The sequence below is a fragment of the Apostichopus japonicus genome, chromosome 3, assembly GCF_037975245.1.
Source record: "Apostichopus japonicus isolate 1M-3 chromosome 3, ASM3797524v1, whole genome shotgun sequence".
In the NCBI taxonomy this organism is placed as follows: domain Eukaryota; kingdom Metazoa; phylum Echinodermata; class Holothuroidea; order Aspidochirotida; family Stichopodidae; genus Apostichopus; species Apostichopus japonicus.
The window spans coordinates 26060285-26087351 of record NC_092563.1 but is presented as its reverse complement, the minus strand read 5'-3'; the positions used below and the strand labels follow the sequence as shown (position 1 = coordinate 26087351).

Genomic DNA, 27067 nt, shown 5'->3' with positions numbered 1-27067 from the left:
CGGTCTAAGACCACGCAGGCATCAATCATCGAATTAGCATGTCAAAAGAAAGATGTTATGTAAGATCAATGACATACTGAAAGAGAATATGTCCTCATATGACAACACAGCCAGTCGCTCGTATGTTGGCATGATGCATTTCAGGAGACCCGTCGGTACGTCCGATCTTGATACCAAAATTACCGGTTACCACGGTTACAAAAGTACGACTCACCTTCTTCCATTCCGTAATGTCTTTCAATTTGCGAAACAAAAATATCCCTTTGCCTTGAGACTTGGCGACAGGCTTCATGATCCAGACTGATCCAGGGTTTCTTTTGAACTCGTCGACAAACATGTGGTATTCGGACTAAACAAAGAAAGAAAAAGACATTGAATTTTCATTCATTTTGAACAAAACACCAAACATTTCAATGTATATCTGAGATTCCTGAATATTCTCCTTTCGAAACAAACTTGTGACTATATTTAGGTAGGGAGCTCTCAACAAAAAAGGGCAGAGTTGAATGCTTTCATAATGAAATAGTGGAGATTGATGTCAATGAGTCATTTAAAGGGCAGATTATGAATGTACAGGTAACATATAGTTATATATGTACCTGTAACTATACTTGTTTGTCTAGTGAACTGATTTTTTTAATCAAACACAAAATATCTTGAGTAAAGTTACTTTCAAGAATGAGAAACAAGTATTTGTCTAGAAAAATGGCAGTAGATACAGGGTCTTTAACCTAGATACATGCTATCTGGGCAAAACGGATCCTTTGAACCAAAAACAAAAACATTTAGTGGTTCAGATGCCTAAACATATTCATAATGGGTAAGCCATACATGTTAATATTCATGAACTTGTGCACACCAAAATGAAGAGGATTACTAATGCGGCAACATATAAACGAAGGTACAAGCACTTCTTGGTTCCTTACTTAAAGAAAATAAATGTGTTGTATATGTCAGTCATTCCAATAGTAAAGTAAATGCTATCACAGGAGCCCAACGGCACTATCCAAAATTGGGTTCAGTAAAACATTGGCTCCAAAAGATTTGGGCCCAAAAATTCCAAACCAAAAATTTGGTTCCCCCAAAATAAGCTTGAAAAATTCTTGGGCCCAAATGGGCCTAACATATTTAGGCCCACATGTACCAACTACTGTACTAACCAACAACTGTATTCCAAGTTTGGATACATCCGATTGATGGTTTTGGAGGTATTGCAATTGCAAAATTTTGGGCCCTCCCAAAAAATTGGACAGAATAAAAATTTGCACCTAAATAGTCCCAAAAAAATCAATCCAAACAAAGCTGACTTCAAAATTTATTTTACCCTACAATTTGATATCCAAAAAATGGGAGCCCAAATGGTCCCAAAAATAATGGGTCCCACTAAATTGGGGCCAAAGAATGTGTCCCAAATGCATTTGAGGCGGAATTAAATCAGGACCCACCCGGCCCAAAAAATGCACCTGGAATTTGTTAGGGCCCAGATGGTCCCACAAAATGTAGACCTAATTGTTGTTGCAAAGAACATGTACATTCTATGTAGTTACATCACCATACCAAGTACAAACTACATCGGACATATGGTGGAAAGATATTGCCATTATATGAATTTTATGTGAAGGCCGGCCTACTCATTAATATTCAAGAGATTGGAACCACAAAAATAGGGCACATTTACTCATCATGGGACATCTGCCTACCAAGCATGACAGTGACTCAACTTTTGCTTGTTGAGAAATTGTGTTTACGCGCACCCACACATATGCCAGCACGATCACAAAGGTTATTGGGTCTTTGGCATCATAACCACAAAACCTGGGCAATGCACTGGCGGATCCAGGGCCTTTGTTTGGGAGGGGCCAAAGTGGCATTAGAGTGATATGGGGGAGGGTTGTAAGGGGAGGGGGGACCCCCTCGCCTTTGGAAAATTTTCTTTGCTGAATGCCCTCAGATGCAATTTGGTGCGACAAAAGTGTACAATGGTGATGTTAATTTACTTCTAAAAAAAATGTTTCCCAGGTGTAATTTTCTAAAATATATATAAAACAAAGTTGGGATCATCTTTCTCAAGAAATTTTATTTCTCATAGGTTATAAATTTCTTACAACCAGCCTGTAACTGCAAAATTGTGTTAAACTGTAAATCCTCATGCTCATACATTTACATAGCTCCCAACTCTTGAGAAGGCAAATGCTGGTCCATGCCACGAATCGCCGTCCTGGGGGACAGGCGCGGTGGAACGGAAAAATTATTGGGGGGCTAATGTATGGAGACTATCTAAGCGGAGCGCCACCATCGGTTGGCGCGGAGCGTACAAGAAAATTTTGGGGTTTTTCAAACCCCCAGATGGCCGGAAACGGCACTTCCCGAGTGTTTTATGCTGCGAATAACTAGCCCTAAAATATGGGTCTCAAGTCTGCAGATTGCACGTAAAAGTCTGTAAAAACATTGTAATTTTGTATATTCGATGGTGCTTTAAGAGAGTAGCTATTACTCGTAGTGTACTCGCAAAGACGTTTTTGAGTGTAGTAAGGGCAGTGGCGGAGCTTGGGGTATTGGTCAGGGGGGGGGGCAAGAATGGTCTGTAGGGGCGCTTTCAACACTATCTAAGCGGAGCGCCACCACAGGTTGGCGCGGAGCGTACAGAAAAATTTTGGATAAAGATACTCCCTAGATTGCAGGAAATGACCCTTTCCGGGCCTTGCTAATTTGCAGATAAACGGAGAATAAATAGGTGTCGTCGCCATTTTGTCGGAAAATTACACCAACAGAATATGACAAATATCAATAGGTATATGAGAGCGCAATAAAATAGTCAATATTCGCGAATAAGTAAAAAGTAGTGAAAATTAAGCTGAAAAGGGCGCCAGCAGTCCATTTGAGTCCGTCCAGGGGGGGGGGCATCCGCCCCCTGACTGTGTTTATATACGCTCCGCCGCTAAGTAAGGGGATGTTGGAGAACTGGCTGAAATGAGGCAAGTCATTGGCCTAAGACGAAGTTGTGTTACGCTTACCGGTACTCACACTCACTGCTTCCACTTTTCACGGGGCGTGAAGACGCCAGGAGACGGGCCGAGGGTCCCCCAGCAATTACTAAAATTATTACACCTATATAGTATACATGTGCATCGGACAGATCGACAAGTATGCATTGAAAAATGGGCAGATGCACGTTTCGGAGCCTTGGTAAATATTGGGGGGCTTATCATGCATTTGCCCCCTCAACTTTTTCATTGGGGAGCTGAGCCCCCAAGCCCCCCCCGGTTCCCCCGCCACTGCTGGGGGAGGGGTATGAGGGAATTGATTTTTTTTGGAATCCTGGTGATGCCTACATGAAAAATGGTGGCACTTAGAAAGGCTTTTGTCACCCAAAATTTTCTGACAAATATGCATTTTTTTGTGTGTAACATCAATAAATTGAATAGTAGGTGATAATTCATTCTTTCCCGTGGCATGAAAATGTTTGCTGCTCGCCCCAATGAAAAGAATTATAGGCTAATTTGAGGTTCAAATGATGCTGTTAAGGAGGTTTTATACTCTATGATGCTAAATGCTAAAGAAATGATGGTTGCTAAGTCAAAATTTGATGCCAATTTTTTTATGTATACTTGACAATTACAATGCGTTTTTTTCGGACGCTTGTGCGGGTCAGCGGGTTTGGGTGTTAGAATGCGGGTCTAATTCCCGCAAATTGCAGGTTAGTTGGGAGCTCTGCATTTAATTTTAAACCAGAAAACGAAAAGGTTAAGACTAGTCTACCACTGCTATTCCTCTCGATTTTTTTAATTTCCAATCATATGATTTAGCGGATGTTCGGAAACACTTTTTGGCTCACCTTTGGGGGGGCCATGGCCCCCCTTGGCCCCCCCTTGGATCCGCCAGTGGGGCAATGTGATAAATGTCGAACTTTATGTTACCCAGTAAGAGGTACCTTCTAGCTTATATTTTACCTGGGGTAAGAGGTATTGTCTAAACCAACGGTTCTATGATTGATAGCAAATAGTTGGTTGGAGTTGAGTGCTGGACAGAATCAATACCTCTCTATGCGTAGATTGAGCTACAGTATGTGCTGGATGATACCTGGGTATGAGACTCTCTAAGATATGTAACCTGGGTAAAATACACCCTCTAAACTGTGTCACAGAGCAGGGGTACATTCTAAACTTTATGTTACCCAGTAAGAGGTATCCTCTAAACTATATGTTTCCTGGGTAAGAGGTACACTCTAAATTATGTTACCTGGGAAGGAGGTCCCCTCTAAACTATATGTTACCTGAGTAGGAGTTACCCTCTCAACTTTGTTACCTGAGTAGAAGTTACCCTCTCACCTATATGTTACCTGGGCAGGGTTACCCTCTACACTATGTTCCTGCATAAGGGTTACCTTGTAAACTATATGCTGAGTAGGAGGTACCCTCTAAACTATAGGTTTCCTAAGTAGGAATTACCTTCTAAACTATATAATTACCTAAGCAAGAGTTTACCCTCTGAACTAGATATGTTACCTGGGTATTAGACATACCCTGTGAAGCTGCTAACTGGGTATTAAGGTAATTACATAGTACTGAAGTGGAAACACACAGGTTAGAAATACAAGGTGATGTAAAGTAGCCTGGAGCAAACTGGTTGCAGAGAAAACAAATCAAGAAAAAGAAGATTAGGAGAGAATGGGAAAGCAGTCTTTCTTAAAATTGCAAGATCATGCTGTGCCCCGTTACTTGTGCCATCCATATGCATTGAAATGATGAGGACTGGTTTGGATAAGAGTCAAGGACCTAACCTGGCTTACTCAACATGTTGGAAGCAAAATGATAAGAAGTCTGTGAAACTCACTGGTAATTCAAATGTAGTAGGAAAGAAATCATATTTTGCTGCTTCAAGTTTCCCGGACTCTCTATCAACACTCTTTCTGTAACGTTTCAAATTCTTGACCATCAGGTTCTTTCTTGTCAGCTTTTAGGAAGAAAAAGATAAATTACAATCAAAAAGACTCCTCTTCAAGAGGCCTTTCACAGAAATACATTTTGTCTTCACAAATTCATTTTTTGTAGTCCTATAAATTACATTAATGAGACACACATTTATTTGTTATGAATTTGATCAATGTTCATACATTCATAAAGCAGTCCAAGTTGATTTGAAATTTTGAATCTGAAGCAACACTGAAAACACCCTAAGCAACATAATTGTTTTGATTTTTACCTTTTTGAAAATTAAAATGATGTTATGCAAACTGTTCATCTTGGCACATAATCTTTGCCTGTTGCAAATTACAAACCCCGCATCCTCCCCCCCCCCCAAAAAAAACCCCTCTTTTTTACTCTTTAGTGTGGCTTATGACAACTATAAGATCTTTCCATCTTGAGTTTCTTGAGAGAAATTGTTTCAAAAGTTTCCACATTATGAAAGCTCTGTCAACCTTAAAGGAATGCTGTATTGGCCCCAAATATGCTAGATATTCAAATATGGTCACCTTTGGTCAAAATTCTTTAGCTGTTTTTATTACATTTGAGGAAATTTTCCTCACTAAGGCATTCAGTCATCTTGTGTGTTTCTTAAAAATGTCTAAGAACAATTTGGAGAGTAAAGACCTCCAGGAAAGTACTTTTTGAAAGCTTCTAGCAATGATAGCATGCCATAATTTGGGGCCTATACCGACTACCTTTAAATGAAACTATAATATATAATATATAATATGAACCTACGTTACCATCCTTACCTCATAATGGTTTCTAAAGTGGTTAATTCTGACATGATCCTCCATGAAACACTGATCAAAATATTCCCTCATCCAGCCTCGATCCGCCCAAAATAGGTCAAAGTCATTATCATCCCTTTGGAGAAAATTTATACAAAGATATTGTAAAGACAGCAAAGTTTCCTTTGTAATATAAAATATTCCCTGCCATATCGTCCATTCAGGAAGATACAATCACAGCAACTATGTTCAGTTTCATCCAGTGGCGGAGCTAGGGGTATTGGTCAGGGGGGGGGGCAAGAATGGTCTGTAAAGGCGCTTTTGACACTATCTAAGCGGAGCGCGGAACGTACAGAATTTTTTTTGAGTAAAGAAGATACTCCCTAGATCGCCGGAAATGACCCTTTCCGGGGCCTTGCTAATTTGCAGATAAACGAAGAATAAATAGCTGTTAGAGCATTTTGTCAGAAAATTACACCAACAAAATGTGACAAATGTCAATAGGTAGATGAGAGCGCAATAAAAAAAGTCAATAATCGCGAATAAGTAAAAAGTGGTAAAAGCTGAAAAGGGCTCCAGCAGTCCATATGAGTCCGTCAGGGGGGGATCCGCCCCCCCCTGACTGTATGGACGCTCGGCCACTGGTTTCATCTCATCTGGACGAAGAATTTAACTGTCTAATTTGGCAAAAGTTTCATAGCATTTTCAGCATTTCAATGGCATTCCGACTCATTTCTGTTCATTGCAATCTTGTATGGTGATGATAATATTTTTGACTGACAATGCACCATTCCCTTACCTCAATGCATCCTCAAATAATTGGAAAATGACTTTAATTCCTTTGTAATCTTACGATAAAAGAATGTGTGTACCATAGTAGAGCAGACTACCCACAAATTCTTCCACACAAGTTTTGGAGACTTTTTGATATCGATTTGAAGAACTTAAACTGGCATGTTAAATGAGGATTATGGGAGGGGGTGGGGTGTGAGGGTGGTGGGATGTAAGACATACAAGAGTTACAGACAGTCACCATGATGCATTGGCATTTTGTTTTAATTTCATGACTGTCTATGTAATGGGAGGGGGGGGGGTGAAGGGGACAGAGGTACCAACCATTGATCAGATTTGGTGTGTATTGCTGTTAATCTTAAACATACTTTATTGAACATACCAATCAATGATTACATAAGGCAAAGCAACAACAACAACCAGAACCCAAAAATGCATTGTGGTTTGGATGATGTAACATGAGCAGTTTTCTTCATGAATCTGACGTAATGTATAGTGAGGGTGTACATGTTTACAAATGTTTCACGACTTGACCTCTGATGACCCCAAATGACCTTTGCCCTCCACAAAAAAACAATAAACTTTTTTGTACTTCATGTGGTTCTTCTACACACCAAATATGTGTAGTAAAGTGAAATTTTGTTGTATGCACCCGTTGAGTATTTACATGTATTACGTAATAGTTTGTAACAGTCAGTTTGTAGCGTTAGTTGTTTGTACGTGTTTTGTTGTTCAGTTTCTGTATACGTTGTTGTATGGCGAACATCGTCCCTGCAGAGCTCCGGGGTTCGCCTCGTAAACCCCTTATTATTTTGGTCATATTTCATTACTCGGGTCGTCAATAGCCCAGAGTTTATCCATATCTTTACTATCTGGAGTCAGGAAGGAGATGTCCCCCTTTTCAGAGGCAGGATGCCTCAGGTTTTGGATGGTTCGGCTTCTGGCTCGAAGCCACTGGTTTCTCAAGATGGCGGACCTACTACAGTATATAGCGAGCTAGCTTTGATGGATTCTCGATGTACGCGATCTCCTTTACTGCGAGCGTAGAGTCCTCTTCTTCTTCTTTATCGCGAGCGAGTTGACTTCAGTGTAGTAAGAGATTAAGTAATACATATTAATATTAAATGCCGTACGTACCCCTATTGTTAATTAATAGAATCAGATTTTAAGTGTTTGGCTAGGTTGTACTTCACTGTACAAAGTACGTATGTTAGGTTGTATTTGAACCTCGGTCCTATGGGTTTATAGCGTGTATCGTTAAACACGTGTGTAGTATTGCGTACCTTTATACTGTAGAGTGACAGTACCAGTTAGGTTGGGTTTAAGTTACAGAGAGTTATTAACAGTTACGTGTATTGTACTGTATTGACAGTTGAGTAAGATGATTATTGTACCTCTATTTTAGTATTGTACTGCTCTCAGTGTAAAGAGCGTATACGTATTTGTATTTTGTATCTTGAACATATTGTTACTGTTTGTTACTTATAGAGTTGTCTCAGAGCTTGTCCTTTTAATCCTAGCCGTTCTGGATAGCTATAGAGTGACAAGTCTCTTGAGAGTTTGTGGGTTCAGGAGGTGGAAATTCCTGCTGTCTAGGAACAGTTTAGGTGAAAAGGCCTATAATGTGTTGCAGCTGGCATGTGTTGCCCTAGGCTGACCATTATGAAGGTGTTAAAATTCCTCGCCTGTTGGCAAACATTTTGTATTATTTATGCAGATTATTTCATAATGTTCATTTTACATTGTTCTTTATACATTGTTGTACAGTATTGTACGAGTGTTATGTCGTATTGCAGGTACTGATTCTTTAATTGTATTCATGTCGTATGAATATTACTTAGATTGAGCATAGGTTCTGTGCATATTTCATTGTATTGAGTATAGGTTTTCCCCCAGTTTATTAGGTCGTTAAGAGTGTAAGAGCCATTTTATATCGTCATGTGTCATGACTTATTCTTCATTTGTATATTATCATATTGTGTAGAGTTTGTAATAAAATGTCAGCCGTTGTTTCAACGCAAGAACACTCTTGCATCCTCATTTATCACTTATGAGTTCGAAGCGAAGGACCCAAAATCCAGCAAATCCCCCCCGTTATCCGCGGTTCGCTTCATATGAAATTGGTTTGACCTTCCCTTCTTGAGGTATCGTGTTTACAAACTGGGCATCAGGAATGCACTCACACACACCTGTACGCACACACACAAACAGAGACATGCGCCATCAAGAATGCAAATGTTACGATTATCATCAAAACCAAAACTGAACTTTCCAAAGTGGCAGGATTTCCTGGTCATATTTGTCAAATGTGCATCAAAAATCACCAATTTCTTTTCCAATGTTTTCTGTTAAAATGTATTAAAACTACAAAGTCAAATGTGTTCTATTTAGTGTCAGCCTATTTTGTTTGTAGAATGAATTGTTCACCCAACACATCACACAGAAACTTCTTTGTCAGAGAAGGTTTACATAACTGGCTACTACCATCAGTAACAGTGATACGTTACATCCCAAATCTGCATATATGCAAATCTGCATATATGCAAAGTAGGCTAGGCCTGCCTGATACATCTGCTATGTCAATGTGATCGTCTACACTGAATGACGATGATTTTAATGATCTGTTTTGATAATATTTCACAGAACGCACTAAAATCATTGCTTGGTTTCTAAGTATATTACAGCATGTTTTAAAATACTTTTTAATTACCTTTTTGTACAGTTCAGTAGATTTATCCCAATACTTTCTTTTTTCTCTCTTTCTGCAATGCTTAAAGTAAAATTTGAAAAAAAACTACCACCAGAGTTTTGACTAGTTAAGTCTCACATTACCAGTACATCATCTAATAATTACACTGATTGTTGATTGACTTTTACACTGTGTATAACTATCGTTGCACAGGACAATATTATTAAAGCATAAAATTGGACAAGGAATATATATGATATGATTATACTATATATGATATGATCATATTTTAAGGGGTTTTGTCATTTTGTTACTTAAATTTACTTAAAACTCACTTTTTTCTTTATTAGGAATTTCACTGTAAATCTATATTATTTTTAAAATTATTCCTTAAATTTACTTAAAACTCACTTTTTCTTTTTTTTAGGAATTTCACTGTAAATCTATATTATTTTTAAAATTATTCCTTTGTATATACATATATTTTTTATATTAATATTTAAGCTGTGTCAATTTTATTCTTCATATTCATAGTTTAAGGGTTTTGTCATTTTGTTGTCATTGTAAAGTGCTCTTGAACATTCATAAGCATGAAAAAAGCATTATATATATTTGGTAAATCATCATCATCATCATACTGAAACCTAATTATAATAACATTATTGTTAATACATCCTTGACTACCATTGTTTAAATTTAATGGCAAAATGCACACCCACACACATACCTTACACAAAAGGCTTGGTTTTTGTATACTAGTAGGCAATCTTCTTTAGAACTAACCTTTGAAAGACTTAACAGTAAAAACAAAAAATGTATAGCTATAAATAGTTCTCTATCTATGAGAAAACCCAAAGAATTTTGGCAGTGATCCAGATTAAAAATTGCCTACTTAAGAGTCCATTCAATCATGGAACAATACGCAAGTCTAGCAAAAACTTAAACAATTGTGGTTTAACCAGGGGCGTATCCAGGGGGGTGCAACAGGCGCGCACCCCCCCTATTGGCCGTCACCAAAAAAAAAAAAGTTTAGCAAAAAAAAAAAAAAAAATTGATGACGACCTTTATGTGAGATGTCGGTGATCGCTCACCCCCCCCCCCTCCCGTATGCTTTATTTTTTGTTTGCCAAAAAAAGGTTCTGGCGAAGTTCGGCGGCATAATAGTTTTAGAAACATAGATGGTAATTGTGTTTGTATTATCACTATAAACACTAAGTGACATGCCAGCCATACTAAATTGTGCATTTTGTGTCCATATTTACTGGAAATGTTGCTTATTATTAAGGTCGAAAAATGGATCACATATGGCCATGGGCGGCGATCCTGGGTGGAGGGGGGATATATGAAAATGGGTGGAGGGGTGTAATGCACCATATCCCCCCCCCCCCACCAAATGCCAGGGATAAGAATATTTTCATGCCTACATTTATGCATCTTCGTTAATGTACGGCTCTTTTTTAGCTTCATTTCTCCCCTACCATAAACGCAGTGCGATCTTTTCAAATAAAGCGTCTTTATAAAGCAAAAATAGTTGACTGTAGGCTTCATTGGCCCTATAACAACAAAATGTATTATTGCACCCACGGTATTGATATAGTACATATATGCACCCTCATAGTATTCATATAGGCCCTATAGTAGGCCTACACACGTACATGTTCCCTCGAACAGCTGAGAATCTCATGTAACCAGGGTAATGCTTAATATACGTTTCACCTGGATGCCCTAGCAATCGGTACCTAGGAATGTAACTATGTGTAATTGTGTATTGCATGTGTATAGGCCTATAATAGCCTGCATGAGGCCATTTTCTTCATCGAATAATATAAAAGAGCTCTCGAACATTCTAACGTTGCGCCTGAAACAAGATTGACAGGGGCAATTTTCCCAAAATAACACCCGAAATTAAAAAAAAAGTATTTTGGATCCTGATTATGAGATATTTCGGACATGACATCCCTATTTTAAATTTGGGTACATGCCGCTTGGAAACCTCGGGAAGTGCCGTTTCCGGCCATCTAGAGGGTTTGCTAATCCCAAAATTTTCTTGTACGCTTCGCGCCAACTCATGGTGGCGCTACCCTTAGATAGTCAACAAGGCAGGGCCGTCTTAAGAGATCACTGGGCCCTGGGCCCGGCAATGGAGCGGGGCCCCTCAATCAAGTGAGTTCGAAAAAGTTGCGTGAAAAATTGACATCCTTGACAATCGCTCAAGCATAGACATGCCTGCATTTACCACCCCTACCTATGTCGCGCATAAAGCATAAAACTTTAGCTGAATAACATACGTGATATATCTAAAAGCTGAAATACATTATAGAAGAGTAATCTTCCAGTTGCCCTCCATCCCTTCCCTAACAATACTGGACTCACCATTTGTAACACCCTTGTGTTGAGTCTTTCAACTGGGGGAACTAACAGAACTTGCGGCATTTCTTGATCGTAAACTGTTGTATGATTGGCTGAAAGTCAATCTTTTGAGGTGTTTTGAGGTGTTGTAAGCCTTCGGGGCATTGTATATTCCAGGGTTGCCAACTCAGATTCGAATATTTAATGTCAAACTCTCAAGTGTTTCACCAACTCTCGTCACAAGTTGTCAAGTATCGATTTCAATCAGGCATAATGGCCTATTCAATAAGTTTTCCTCCCAGATTAAGACATGGGGTTACTACGATTGCGGGGCCCCTGACATCGCGGGGCCCTGGGCCAGGGCCCAGTGGGCCCATGCGTTAAGACGGCCCTGCAACAAGGTCATATCCCCCCCCCACTCGGAAGTACGGATCGCCGCCCATGCATATGACACCATTTTGCATTTCAGCCCTTCTTCGAAAGCAAAAATTGTACACCCCTCCCCTTAGACCCATCCCCCAGGACGGCGATCATTCATGCCTGACGCCCCCCCTATTGGAAAATCCTGGATACGCCCCTGGTTTAACACAAGTATATATATACTTTATGCTGTTAGTAGCATTTGGTTATTTACTATATGAATTCTATTTCTACAGTATAATTACGACAAGAAACACCAACACAAGTGGAAGGAAACACTGCAGATTCAAGTGGCCTTAAAGTACAATCGGCCCTTTATTTGTACAGATTATGGGCAGGAGAAATGCTAGGTTAGACATTCCCCATCTTGAGATATCATGGTTTACAAAGTTTTAAAGTTTTGAGCTCAAATGACCTATGACCCCCACCAAAGACTGCACACTTATGAGGCCAATTTCAAATGTACATATATTCAAGCTTTCTCCAAGAAATGGTCCTTGATATGTCTCTAAGATTTTCACATTATGAGCTTGCTTTCCTCAGCTGGCATTTGGCCCAAACCAAACGCAACAGGGACATTGTGCCTCATATTGGCAAGAATGCTTGCAAAGTTTGGTATTTTGCCAACATTTCAGCTTCTTGACAAGTTTTTCAGGCTTTGGCTACTCCTGAATGACCTTTCACCTCCACCACCAAAAACTGTAGACTTGTTGCACAGCAAACATAGGCCAATACAGTTGGCCGTTAGTAAGTAGAAACTTTCCATAGTGAAATATTTGAAAGTAATGTTTTTACTTTATATCCATTTTGATTGGCTAAGGTAACGGGTAATGAATTACCAATATCGCACATTAACAACTAATTATGGCAACTACTAATATTATCACTCTTACCTCAAACCCTTTTGGGTACTAAAAGTAAGCAAAATGTCTTCAAAACCAGTTTGCTGGAAATACTCCCCCCTCCCCCCCCCCCCCCTCCAAATTATCACTAGAATTACTCAACTTTGATGAATGATGACTTAAGCTTGAGCATATATAAGACTATTATTATACTTTCTAGCATTTTGCCAGGGGAAGGGGGAGGAATACTGATGACCTTTATGCAAATGAGCAGGTCAGCTATCACATGTACTTACTCCTTGACTTCCACCCATCCTCTGCTTCTTAATACTTCCAGAATAGTGTTCTGCATGGAACACTTGAAGCGGACAGCTCTATCCCTGTAGAATATAGCAAAATCTGGTAATAGGTTCTTGCAGCATGACTAGCCTTACACTACCACTCACTTGGTTTACATTATGAAATGAATTAAAATGACAATCTGTGTGAAACTATGTAGCATGTCTTCTTGCTCATGAAATTACAAGTTTTACTAAATTGACAGAAATGACCGCAATGCTACTGTCAGAAAAAAACTTAAAAAAGTCTAACATGAAAACAGGATTTTTTTAAAATTCTACATTGGTTCCATCCAGCCTTTTTGTAAGCCCTCACCTCCTCATCACTACCTACTGTATCAAACAAAGTATAGGACAGGTGAGGCTCTAAGGCAATATTTGAAGATTTATATGCAACAAATTTGCAATGTCACATTTTCTGAATTTTTATAACATAAAGTTTGCTTTAATCATTTTTCTAAGAAGACATTGTGGAGGATGCTCTATAAAGGTTAAAACTAAATCAAATGCCTTCAATCTATATAAACTTTAGAACTTTCACTTACCCAAATCCCTTCTTCAGGGGAGAACGGTTAGGGTTCAACTGTTGGATAAGAGGCAAAATACACGTCATAAACATTAAAGGTATGACAAATAAGTATTCTGTTAACGAGGGCTTTGTGGTCAAGTGGTTGAGGCAGTGGACTTGTGCTCTAAGGATTACAGGTTCGAGCCCTTGCCAGATCATTGCATTGTGTCCTTGGGCAAGGCACTTTATCTCCATTGCCTCTCTTACGTGGCTGTGGTGCACTGTGGTGCCCCAGGAGAGATTGTTTGAATTGTGCACAGTGTGTGTAGGTGCGACAAGTTACCAATGACCAGGGTTAAGTACAGCGCGGCGAGACTTTATTGTAAGTTGCGCTATATAAGAACTGTTAATTATTATTATTAAAGTGCTGGTAAGACACACCATAAGGGAAACAACAGTTTCAAATAGTGTCAAGATGATGCACAACAATCAGTAGCCCAGATCAAAAGGAATATATAATAATTTGAAAAAAGTTTGTCACACTAAAAGCAACACTTGTTTTCCCCAAAGAATAAATATTGTTTTCATTCTGAAGACTAAAATATATATACATCGTTCAAAATAACTAAGCCACCTTTTGAGTTTGATCTATAAAGGAGAACACAATAGGCCACAAAACGCGGAGAATATTAGTGACAGTATTTACAGCAAATTTGAATTTAAAAACAATTTTAAAATAAAATAAAACTGTTAGCAAACTGCTTATCCACTAGAGAGCCTGTGTAGGAGAATGTGTAAAAGTAAGTTGGCCTGACATTTCCGATCTGTGCATGGTTTTGTCCCATCTGTTACTGTTACTTATCCTTTAGCCTTTGAAGAAGATCCTGCTAGGATCGAAACGTCAGGCCAACTTACTTTTACACATTAAATAATTTTAAGTAACAAAGACTGGGTAGTCCCTTTTAATAGTTATAACAGAATTAAAGAGGGAAGAACTTTTAGGAGCATCTGGTAATTGACACCCACTATTCTGCCTATAAAATAGGTAAAAAAGGAATGTATTTCCATACAGGTTTTCTCATATTTTATATAGTGGGCTATTTAAGCAGTACTGTAGGTACATATGGCAATAAAATAAAGGTCACACAGTCTCAGGGGTAACCCCAACCCAACAAATGTCACACTGAACCTTTTTTGAATAAATGTATATATTATGCAGAAATGCTCCATTCTGAAACTAACCTTCAATATAAAGTGCTAACCTGGAGATTTCCCAGAAGAAAAATTCTTTCCCAAAACATGGACACTTTACAAAACCATCTGAAGTCAAATAAACTCTTATCATTTTTAACATTCTCATTAAAGTAATTTGTTTTCCTTGGGCAGCTTTGTATCTTTTGTGCTAAATATTCAAGTTGAGCCTGTTCAAAAAATTATCCGCCACTCCATGTTAATCTGCTGTGCTCAAGTTATTTATTTTTAAAAGATTTTGCAAGTGAGATTCAGGTGTTTCCACCATGAGAAGATGCATGAATTTGTTTCTCATGATACTGTGAGAGTTGGCAGGTACTGTAGGCTTATGTTTATTAGTGAATACAGCAATGAATCTCTTCACAAATGCCAGACATAATTTGGCCTATAGCCTAATGCAAGCCATGTTTGATAATTCTCCCAAAATCAGTGATTTTCAGCCAAATCTACCTAGCCTAGGCCTATAATAATATTATCACTTCTTGAAATACTGGTGACATCCCTATGTTCCGATGTTGATGTTTCGACAAAAAGAAAAAATTTGGAGCAATTTTTTATTATCCAAAAATTTATTTGTGTACACCAAGAAAAGTAGTTTTGTGACCCCAATATTTTTGTGACCAAATTTGTTTTGGGACTTAATTTGTTTTGAACCAACATTTTTGCGAACCAATTTTTTGAGACCAAAATTTTTTTCACCAAAGAAAAAAAAAAATGCGACCCACAGTTTGTAATGACCCAAACAGTGATTGTGACCCGAAATTTTTTGGTACTCAAATTTTTGGCCCAAAATTGTTTTTGGCCAAATCAATTTTCGAATAAAATGTGTTTATCTAGACCAAAATATGTTGTAGGCCTACCAATTTTTTTTTTTGGGGGGGAAGTGGCCTGCTCAAATGGGGGAAATAGCCATCCCCCCAACATCGGGTTCAGTCGGGGGAATTTGAAAACAAATTAAGGAAGTGGTGGGGGGAGTGGGAAGGGATGCCAGTCGGGGGAATTGGGTACTTGGCCCCACCACCATTGAAATCGTGCAGACGCCACTGGGCGGAAACCTGAAAATTGTTAGGGTCCAAATTTGCTTCGGACCATAATTTTTAGGGCTGTGTTTTTGGTTTACAGTCTTGTATCATGATCGTTGTTGTATGTACCTTTTGATTTTCCTTTACATAGCTCCTTTAGTGAAACTTAATATACTGAAACATTTTACTGGCTTTTTCTCTAACCGTATGTATGTACCTTTGATTTTCATGTTTATATCTTTCTCATGCAAATATACAACAACAAAATTGCACCACGCTGCTTGCAGTATTCTTTTTTTGGTCCCAAAGTTTGGTCAAAAGAATTTTTGTCCACAAAATTTGTACAAACAAATTTCGGGTGACAAGCAATTTTTGGGTCACATTTTTTTTTGGGTGGGGGGGAAACTTTGGTCCAAAAAAATGTGGGGGGAGGGTGTTAAAAGCTTAAAAAATACCACAATTTAGTAAGCAAATAGCTGAAATGGATTCAAACTCATGAAATATGTAATTCTGCTTGACTGTAAAAAGTTTAGGGGGCCTGCTGTAACGTTGCCAGTGGCGGAGCGTCCATACAGTCAGGGGGGCGGATGCCCCCCCCCCCCTGACAGACTCAAATGGACTGCTGGTGCCCTTTTCAGCTCTTTACCACTTTTAACTTATTCGTGATTATTGACTTTTTTATTGCTCTCTCATCTACTTATTGACATTTGTCACATTTTGTTGGTGTAATTTGGCGATGACACCTATTTATTCTTCATTTATCTGCAAATTAGCCAGGCCCGGAAAGGGTCATTTTCGGCGATCTAGGGAGTATCTTTACTCAAAAAAATTCTGTACGCTACGCACCAACCAGTAGTGGCGCTCCGCTTAGATAGTGTCCAGAGCCGTATATAGCCCTGATAGTGTCGATGGCGCCCCTACAGACCATTCTCGCCCCTCCTGACCAATACCCCTGGCTCCGCCACTGATCGTTGCTAGTAATAATTGAAGGTGCGTCAATTACGGGGTGCGTCAATTATGAAGCCTTTACTATATTAGTACGTAAGAAATCTAGCCTAGGCTAGGCCTATCCCAACATTAGTTTTCGATAGGACAATTGCAAACTTTGTACGGCTTTTACGCTTACAAAAAAAATCTATGTTGTTGTGGAATACAAACAGAAACACTGAATGAGGTCCTACCTTTACAGTTTTATTCATGTTGCACGATGAACAGTAACTCAAGTTAGGCCTACGTTAAGCAGTCACTATCACAGTAGGCCTAACTTGGGTGTTACTTCAAATCATGGAATTTATAAAGGCTAACTTTGTATTCAAACAACGTTAGGCTACTGGCCAATACACTTTAAAGGGTAAAACACGTTGCTACGATATGAAAGGAAAAATCTAATTCATGTTGCACAACAGTTCTCTGTCTCCGTGTGCTTGCAAAGTGTGGAGGCGTACAAGTGCAAATCTGATCGAGAATTTCGCGTTTCGCTTATCTGGTATCTTAAATATTCTATCATAATCTTGTAGTACCGCGGTTGCGTTGCCATACGCAACCATATCAAAGCGCTAGAGCAGGATATATGTATAAGTGTGTACAGTTCAGCGGGCTCTATGGTCGCAGCAGACCATTTACCGACATGTATGGAAGGCCATGTGAGACAATATCAATCAATTTGAAACATATAGGGTGCGAAGACCAGGCGCGGCGGAACGTACAAATTATTGGGGGGGCTAATGTGTGGAGACTATCTAAGCGGAGCGCCACCATCGGTTGGCGCGGATCGTACAAGAAAATTTTGGGTTTTTTCAAACACCCAGATGGCCGGAAACGGCACTTCCCGAGTGTATGCTGCGAATACCTAGCCCTTAAATATGGGGTATTGGTCGGGGGGGGGGGGGGGGCAAGAATGGTCTGTAGGGGCGCTTTCGACACTATCTAAGCGGAGCGCCACCACAGGTTGGCGCGGAGCGTACAGAAAATTTCTGAGTAAAGATACTCCCTAGATTGCAGGAAATGACCCTTTCCGGGCCTTGCTAATTTGCAGATAAACGGAGAATAAATAGGTGTCGTCGCCATTTTGTCGGAAAATTACACAACAGAATATGACAAATGTCAATAGGTATATGAGAGCGCAATAAAATAGTCAATAATCGCGAATAAGTAAAAAGTAGTGAAAAGCTGAAAAGGGCGCCAGCAGTCCATTTGAGTCCGTCAGGGACGGGGGGGGGGCTCCGCCACTAAGTAAGGGAATGTTGGAGAACTGGTTCAAATAAGGCAAGTCATTGGCCTAAGACGAAGATGTGTTACGCTTACCGGTACTCACACTCACTGCTTCCACTTTTCAAGGGGCGTGAAGACGCGGTTGGGGTGACAATGTGGTCTATAGCCAGGGGACGGGCCGAGGGTCCTCCAGCAATTACTAAAATTATTACACCTATATAGTATACGTGTGCATCTGACAGATCGACAAGTATGCATTGAAAAATGGGCAGATGCACGTTTCGGAGCCTTGGTAAATATTGGGGGGGCTTATCATGCATTTGCCCCCTCGACTTTTTCATTGGGGGGGCTGAGCCCCCCCAAGCCCCCCCGGTTCCGCCGCCACTGGCGAAGACTCGAGCATAAAGAAACGTCTAATGCCGGTAATCTGACCTAGTTTCGAATGAGGTGTAACAGAAGTGTTAGACACCACCATCGATCCCAGAAAATATACACACACAGCTTGCTACCATCGGTAATTAGACACTAGTGTACAGTCAGTACATACAGCTGCGGTCAATTCACACAGCACAGTGTACATGCTTGTTTGCTTAGTGCTATTGTTGACTGACTGAACATTATGTAGTACATACCGTATATCTCTACAGTCTTTTCTGTTCTTAGCTATTTCATTCTTAAAGTGGTTTTGATTTGCTTTTCGTATGAGTGATACAACTCTGTTTCGCCAGTACCTGTACATGTCAGGATGACTTCTTTTGGCATTATCCCGAAGTTTCATCAATTTTATCACATCAGAATTAATCCATGGTGGCTGGGTTTTCCTTTTCACCTTTTTTTTCTGTCTGAACCAGCTAGGCGAGTGGAATTCCATGTAGGCTTACACCCATCATACATCATGATCCAAGCGATGTAATTAGAACTCCGTGGTTAATATATAGTTTCAAATGCACTACTCAAATCAAGTATAGGACAAGGATTATTACTCCATGTCTCTTCACTGCCCATAAGGTGTTATTGCGAACCTAGATTAAGGCAGTCTCAGTTGAACGAAACTGCTTTTAAGTAGATTGAAGTTCGTTCTCGGTAAGATGGTCAGCTGCTTTGCAACAACGCGCTCGAGCACCTTGGTTAATAAGAAGGGAAGGTTACACACAGACTTGTAGTTCTTTAGCGTGTTACAAGGGCGTAGGAACCGGGGGCTGGGGGGCGCCAGCCCCCCAGTGAAAAACATGGAGGGGCGGAAGTATCATTCCGCCCCCCCCCCCCGCTTCGCAAGTCAAAAAAACCCTTTTTCATTTCCAAATGAGAAAAAAATCTCATTTGGAGCACCAAATTGCATCTAAGGCCAGGTGAAAATGCAAAATTATATACAAAATGGAGTGGGTGGGTTGAAATGTGCTATATTGCACCAAATTGCATCTGAGGCCACCTGGAAATGCAAAAAAATTCCAAAGGGGGAGGGGGACACCCCCTCCCCTTAGACCCCTCCCCCAGGCCGGCCATCAGTCTTCAGCCCCCCCCCCACTCAAAAGTACCTTCCTACGCCACTGGCGTGTTATATGGTCTGAACTGGCCCTTTTGAGGAATGGCGCGATGACAGCCTTCTTAAAGTTATCTGGAGCAATACCAGAGTACCAGAGCAATTAATATTGCACTAAATGTTCCGGAGTTACATAATGGCAAGCGACCTAGTAATTATCGTCATCGAGAGACTTATACGAGGTGTTTGTATCAACAGTGTTACAATATGTTGTTACGATCAACTCGATCAAGGCCAGAATACACCTCCCCTTGGGTTCACAACTCAAATGACTAAACAGCACACTGTAAAATTTAACTTTAAATATAACAATAAGTATTTATTTATTTGTATGTTCAAGGTAATTAATATCAAATAAAGATCATTTATCAATATCTAAGCAGTTTACACTAAAACAGATTTAATAAGTTATACTATAATTTACTCACGACCTGGTGTGTGCCGCGACGCGAGCGCAGTGACAAAAAGTCCTGGCGAATATTCCAGCGAAACTTGTAGACGAACGAATGTCCAATATTGAAGAAATCCAGTTCCCAACTTGATGACTTCCACTTCGGAGGTCGACTACTAATGAATGTCCAAGTTGTGCTTGCAGCTTGTTTATCCTTGGATTCCTGTCCTTGGGTAACTCAGAGGCCACAATAATTAGTGCTGACTGGCACAGAACCGAAGACGGCTACACAACGATGGGCGACTTCGAAGCCGGTAAACTTGTAGCAAATCCACTAATAAAAAGACAGCTATAACTTTACTGTCAAACTAAGTGAGTATTTACTCACACTGGAATTGTAGGATTCACTTGAGCGAGAGGTTATTAAACTCCTGGAGCCAAGATGGTTAAAAACTCTTGATCTCAAATTATCAGGTGCTTATATAGCCTTTTCACAAGTCCAGAAAGATCTTGAAATGTCCATCCATTCTAGAAGCATCTTACAGTAGCTCCAGCTCAGTTCAACCAACCCAAAAGGTCACTTCACCTTTCCAGGAAATCCTCACCTAGTGTTCTAAAAATAGCACAGGGGATGTCCCCTTGGCGGCACTCCAATGTTCTAGCTTGTTCCAATGTGTACTGTATTGGGGTGATCTAAATTGTTCTCAAATGTTCTAACTCTTCTAGAAGCTTCTCAACTTTTCCAAATATTCTGCACACACCAGATATGCACACACACACCAGGCAGTTCTATACTATGATTCTTAGATTAATATATAATATTCTATGATATTGATTTATAATACAACTAATTGTTGCAAAAATCATACAAATTATTGAGATTACTTAGGGGCCTGTAACACCCTCCCCCTTAAAGAAAGAAAGTTTGATTGAAAAGAAAACTTTCTTAACTTTTAATCTCATATGAACATTTAAGCCTATTTAAGGCACTCATAACCTTAAAGGTTTACATACAGAATTTATTTACAATGACACCTTTTCTTTTAAAACTCTTTGCTTGTTAATGATAAACTATCCAACTCTGGACAAGGCATCAGCCATCACATTATCTTTGCCTTTGATATGCCTGATGTCCAGGTTGTATTACTGCAAGGTCAAGCTCCACCTTACTAGTCTCTGATTTTTGTTTTTCATCCTGTGGATGAAGGTCAGGGGGTTATGATCTGTGAAGACAAGCACTGGGTGCACAGTGGTACCCAAATATACATCAAAATGCTCCAATGCCAAAATGAGAGCAAGGCACTCCTTTTCAATAGTGGAGTAATTTCTTTGGTGCTTGTCAAACTTTTTGGAGAAGTATGAAATAGGGTGATCTATTCCATCTTCACCAACTTGCATGAGAACTCCACCACACCCTATGTCACTGGCATCTATGGCCAACTTGAATTGTTTCTGAAAGTCTGGTGCTATCAGAACTAGTTCACTAATCAGTATGGCTTTGATTTTGTTGAAACCATTTTCGATTTCCTCTGACCAAACATATTTGACATTCTTTGCCAACAAATTTGTCAGTGGACTGGCCACATCAGAAAAATTCTGACAGAACTTCCTGTAATATCCAGCCATACCTAGAAATCGCTGAAGCTCTTTCCTAGTCTTTGGTGTGGGGAATTTCTCAATTGCTTCAACCTTAGCCTTGATAGGCCTGACCTTGCCTTGGCCTACTACATGACTTAAATAAACAACATTTGCTTGACAAAATTCACTTTTAACCAAATTAACTGTTAGTTTGGCTTGTGACAATTTCTTAAACAAGTGACGGAGTTGCCCTATGTGTTGTTCCCAAGTTTGGCTGTAGACAATCAAATCATCTACATAGGCTTCACAGCCTTCAATGTCAGCCACAATACAATTGACCATTCTCTGAAAGGTTGCCGGTGCATTTTTCATACCAAACGGCATAACCCGATACTGATAAAGGGCATCTGGGGTGCAAAAGGCCGAAATTTCTTTGGCGCGATCAGTGAGGGGGACTTGCCAATACCCCTTCAAAAGGTCAAACTTGCTAACAAATTTTGCATTGCCAATTTTATCAATGCAATCGTCTATACGCGGAATCGGATACGAATCCGTTTTCGAGCACTGATTGACTTTTCTAAAGTCTGTCACAAATCTAAAGGAACCATCTGGTTTTGGAACCAGAATACATGGGGAACTCCATTCACTTTTGCTAGGTTCTATTATGTTATTTTTTAACATATACTCAATTTCTTTATTGAGATGTGCTCTCTTCAGTGGGTTTACTCTGTAGGGGTGTTGTTTGATTGGTTCATGGTCACCCACATCAACGTCATGATCAGCAGCATTAGTCCTACTAGGAACATCGGGAAAAATATCTTCCCTCTCGTGAATTAATTGCTTTAATTCACACTGCACATTTTCTGAAAGATGGCCTAATTTTTCATTCAACTTTGCAAGCACGTCAGAGTTTTGCAACTTCATAGGATATTCATGCTGCCTATCATCACTATTGTCATTTTGATCAACTTCCGTTTCTGGAGTGTCGTCATGACTACTATCATTACTAGGGCCTACAGAGCACACTGGTTTTACACTGCCATCATCATTTCTATCAACATACTCTTTGAGCATGTTTATATGGCACAATTGCCTACTTTTGCGCCTATCTGGCGTCTTGACAATGTAGTCAACTTCACCCACTTTTGACTCTACTGTATAAGGCCCATGGTATCTGGCCTGGAGTGGGTGTCCAGGTATTGGAAACAAGACCAGTACTTTGTCTCCTGGGCTAAATACTCTACTTTTGGCATCCTTATCATACCACCTTTTCATTTTGCTTTGGGCCTCTTTTAGATTATCCCTAGCAATTTCATTTGCTCTATTAAGCCTATACTTGAATTTGGAAACATAATCCAAGAGGTTTGTATCAATTTCATCATTCAGCCATTTTTCTTTCAGAAGCTTTAAGGGACCTCGAACTGTACGCCCAAATACTAACTCAAAGGGACTGAAACCTAATGTTTCCTGAACTGCTTCTCTTGCAGAAAACAATAGTAGGTGAACACCGTCATCCCAATCCTTTTCAAAATCGAAACAGTAAGTCTTAATCATATTCTTTAGAGTCTGATGGAATCTCTCTAAAGCTCCTTGGGACTCCGGATGGTATGCACTAGAGGTGTATTGTTCTATTCCTAACTCATACATGACTTCCTGAAATAAGCCTGACGTGAAATTTGACCCTTGATCTGACTGTATCGACTTTGGAAGTCCTACAAGAGTGAAAAACTTGGTTAGAGCCTTCACAATTGTCTTAGCCTTAATATTTCTCAAGGGTATAGCTTCTGGGAACCTGGTAGAGGCACACATGATAGTCAACAGATACTGATTACCTGACTTAGTCTTAGGGAGAGGTCCTACACAATCAACTATAACCCGACTAAATGGTTCATCAAACGCCGGTATAGGCTTTAAAGGAGCCGCAGGGACTTTCTGATTAGGCTTGCCCACTACTTGACAAGTGTGACAAGATCTACAATACTCAGAAACATCCTTCCTAAGTGTAGGCCACCAAAAATGATTCAAGATCCTATCATGTGTCTTCCTAATTCCTAGATGTCCTGCCATGGGACTATCATGGGCAATGCTGATGACCTCCCTGTGGTATACTTTGGGAATTACAATCTGATGAATGACTTGCCATTCATCAGTTGCTGGAGCATCAGGTGGTCTCCATTTCCTCATCAGAACACCATTCCGTTTGTAAAAACAGACAGGAACTTCTTCACCTTCCTGTAGGGTCAATGCCCTTTGACCAAGGTCCTTAAGTTCAGGGTCATTTTCCTGTTCTATGACTAACTTATTGTGACTCAAGGGATCAGTATCACTGTCCCCATTAAGCATGGGCTTGAAGTCTTGGCTATGTTTTGGAGAACTTTTCTCCCCTGAAGAGAGAAGATGACCTGGTTCATCCAACTCTGTCATGAATGTCCCATCTAAATCTAGATTAGGGACCAAGCCATCCCCTTTATCTTTACTATTTGCTTCAAGCATTGCTTTCTGAGTCATACTTCTTGTTACTGCACAAGCTGGAAAGACGACACTACTTTCGTCATCATTACCAGCCTCCATGCAGGGTTCACGGGTAACAATTGGTTGAGGAAGTACTTTTCCACCAGCCAAATCATTACCTAACAACATAGAAACACCTTTGACTGGGAGTTCAGGCCTCACTACAACTATGACTGTACCTGAGACCAAATCAGACTCTAAATTCATCTTGTGAAGAGGGACACTAATAATATCCATACCAATGCCCTGAATCAAGACATTTTCATCTGTTGCACTTACTTCACTAAAGGGCAATGACCCTTCCAAAATCATTGACTGTGCACAACAAGTGTCACGCATGATCTTTATAGGCTTTGGATCAACTTTATCACTCTCAAGTGATACAGAACCCTTCGAAACAAATGGTTCAAAGTCTTCCCTAATTTTCTCAGACTCAACATCTTTCTGTTTAACAGCCTGAAAACTAACTTGAGATCTCATGGCCACAGCACAACCTGTGGGTGCAGATTGCTGTTGTAGAGCCAACTGCTTTCCCATTAACTTCCAACACTTGGACTTAGTGTGGCCTGGTTCTTTGCAGTAGTCACAAGTCACTGACTTCTTAAAACCATCCCATGACTTGGTTGGTTTTTCACTAGAAGGACCTTTACTTCCCTGATTTGAGGGACCTGACTGTTTATTTCCTTCTTTAGCGCTATTTTGATTTTGGGACGATTTATTTTGGTTATGCTTATTATAATTATTCTTGTGATACTGACTAAACTTATTATGCCCACCTGTATTATTGGTACTCAACTTATGCGTGAGGGCGTAATCATCTGCCATTGTTGCTGCATCTTCTAAATTATTTATGTCACGCTCATCTAAGTGAGTCCTGATGTCAGCATGGATACAACTCTTGAATTGCTCAACCAAAACCAATTGCCTAAGTTGTTTGTATTCATTGTTCACATTTTTAGAGCTAAGCCACCTATCTAACATTTGTTCTTGTACTCTTGCAAACTCAACATGAGTTTGGTTGGTTTCTTTCTTTGCACTTCGGAACTTTTGCCGGTAAGCTTCGGGCACCAACTCATAGGCCTTAAGAACTGCTTTCTTAACCACATCATAATTATGACATTGTTAAATTGATAGGGAAGAATAAATTTCTCTAGCTTTCCCGATGAACACTGACTGGAGCAACAATGTCCAAGATTCTTTAGGCCATTTCAAACTTTCGGCAATCTTCTCAAAGTGTAAGAAATATTTATCGACTTCAGTTTCTTGAAATTTTGGAACTAACCTAATATTCTTTGTGGCATCAAATTTGTCTGAGAAGTTTGATGAGCCTTGTTTCTCTAATTTATCTTTTTCCATTTGTACTTTGGCTTCTATTTCTTTCAATTTAATTCGTTCCTCCATTTGTAATCTATCCTGTCTTTCTTTTTCTTCCATCTGAAGCCTTGCATCTAACTCTTGCTGTTTGAGTATCTTTTCCAAATCTAGTTTTTCCTTTCTTTCTTGTTCCTCAATTTTTAATTTGGTCATTTCAACTTCTTTCTGAATCTCTAATTGTTTTAATTTTACTGCAGAATCTGAACTATCCAGAATTTCTACTTTGTTTTCCAGACATTCCTCATCTAACAAATCGTCTGCAACCAAACGGTCAATGAGTGTATTTTTGATGACTTGTTTACGCATAGCATGCTTTACTTCAATTTCCAAATACACGGCCAATGCCATTAAATCTGGCTTCTTGAGCTCATCAAAAACCTCCCAAGATACATCTTGAACAAAATCTTCTGCAACAAATGCCATAGTGAACAACTAGTTAAATTACAAACAACAATATGCAGCACAAATATCAATGTAAACACACAATCAGATAATGTTGAAAAACAATTAACTTCATTTTTTTTACAGTGTACTTTCCCGGATAGGCCCCCAATTCTGTTACGATCAACTCGATCAAGGCCAGAATACACCTCCCCTTGGGTTCACAACTCAAATGACTAAACAGCACACTGTAAAATTTAACTTTAAATATAACAATAAGTATTTATTTATTTGTATGTTCAAGGTAATTAATATCAAATAAAGATCATTTATCAATATCTAAGCAGTTTACACTAAAACAGATTTAATAAGTTATACTATAATTTACTCACGACCTGGTGTGTGCCGCGACGCGAGCGCAGTGACAAAAAGTCCTGGCGAATATTCCAGCGAAACTTGTAGACGGACGAATGTCCAATATTGAAGAAATCCAGCTCCCAACTTGATGACTTCCACTTCGGAGGTCGACTGCTAATGAATGTCCAAGTTGTGCTTGCAGCTTGTTTATCCTTGGATTCCTGTCCTTGGGTAACTCAGAGGCCACAATAATTAGTGCTGACTGACACAGAACCGAAGACGGCTACACAACGATGGGCGACTTCGAAGCCGGTAAACTTGTAGCAAATCCACTAATAAAAAGACAGCTATAACTTTACTGTCAAACTAAGTGAGTATTTACTCACACTGGAATTGTAGGATTCACTTGAGCGAGAGGTTATTAAACTCCTGGAGCCAAGATGGTTAAAAACTCTTGATCTCAAATTATCAGGTGCTTATATAGCCTTTTCACAAGTCCAGAAAGATCTTGAAATGTCCATCCATTCTAGAAGCATCTTACAGTAGCTCCAGCTCAGTTCAACCAACCCAAAAGGTCACTTCACCTTTCCAGGAAATCCTCACCTAGTGTTCTAAAAATAGCACAGGGGATGTCCCCTTGGCGGCACTCCAATGTTCTAGCTTGTTCCAATGTGTACTGTATTGGGGTGATCTAAATTGTTCTCAAATGTTCTAACTCTTCTAGAAGCTTCTCAACTTTTCCAAATATTCTGCACACACCAGATATGCACACACACACCAGGCAGTTCTATACTATGATTCTTAGATTAATATAT

The 27067-nt window shown here is 39.6% G+C and overlaps 1 protein-coding gene across 2 annotated transcripts in view; it reads right to left on the bottom strand.

The window, feature by feature from the left end:
* Window positions 1-20113, bottom strand: part of LOC139965642 (probable tubulin polyglutamylase TTLL9) — a 32547-nt gene extending 12434 nt beyond the window's left edge. The window contains exons 1-6 of one of the 2 annotated variants that reach the window (XM_071968234.1): window positions 20089-20113; window positions 13674-13711; window positions 13087-13170; window positions 5720-5834; window positions 4834-4953; window positions 215-349 (exon numbers count right to left, since the gene is read on the bottom strand). In XM_071968234.1, the coding sequence (XP_071824335.1) occupies window positions 215-349; window positions 4834-4953; window positions 5720-5834; window positions 13087-13142 (426 nt within the window). In that variant the 5' untranslated portion in view covers window positions 13143-13170; window positions 13674-13711; window positions 20089-20113. Of the gene's footprint in view, window positions 1-214; window positions 350-4833; window positions 4954-5719; window positions 5835-13086; window positions 13171-13673; window positions 13712-17090; window positions 17494-20088 lie in introns of those variants that run through there. The other variant, XM_071968233.1, reaches the window with a different exon arrangement.
* Between the last annotated feature and the right edge of the window lie 6954 nt (window positions 20114-27067).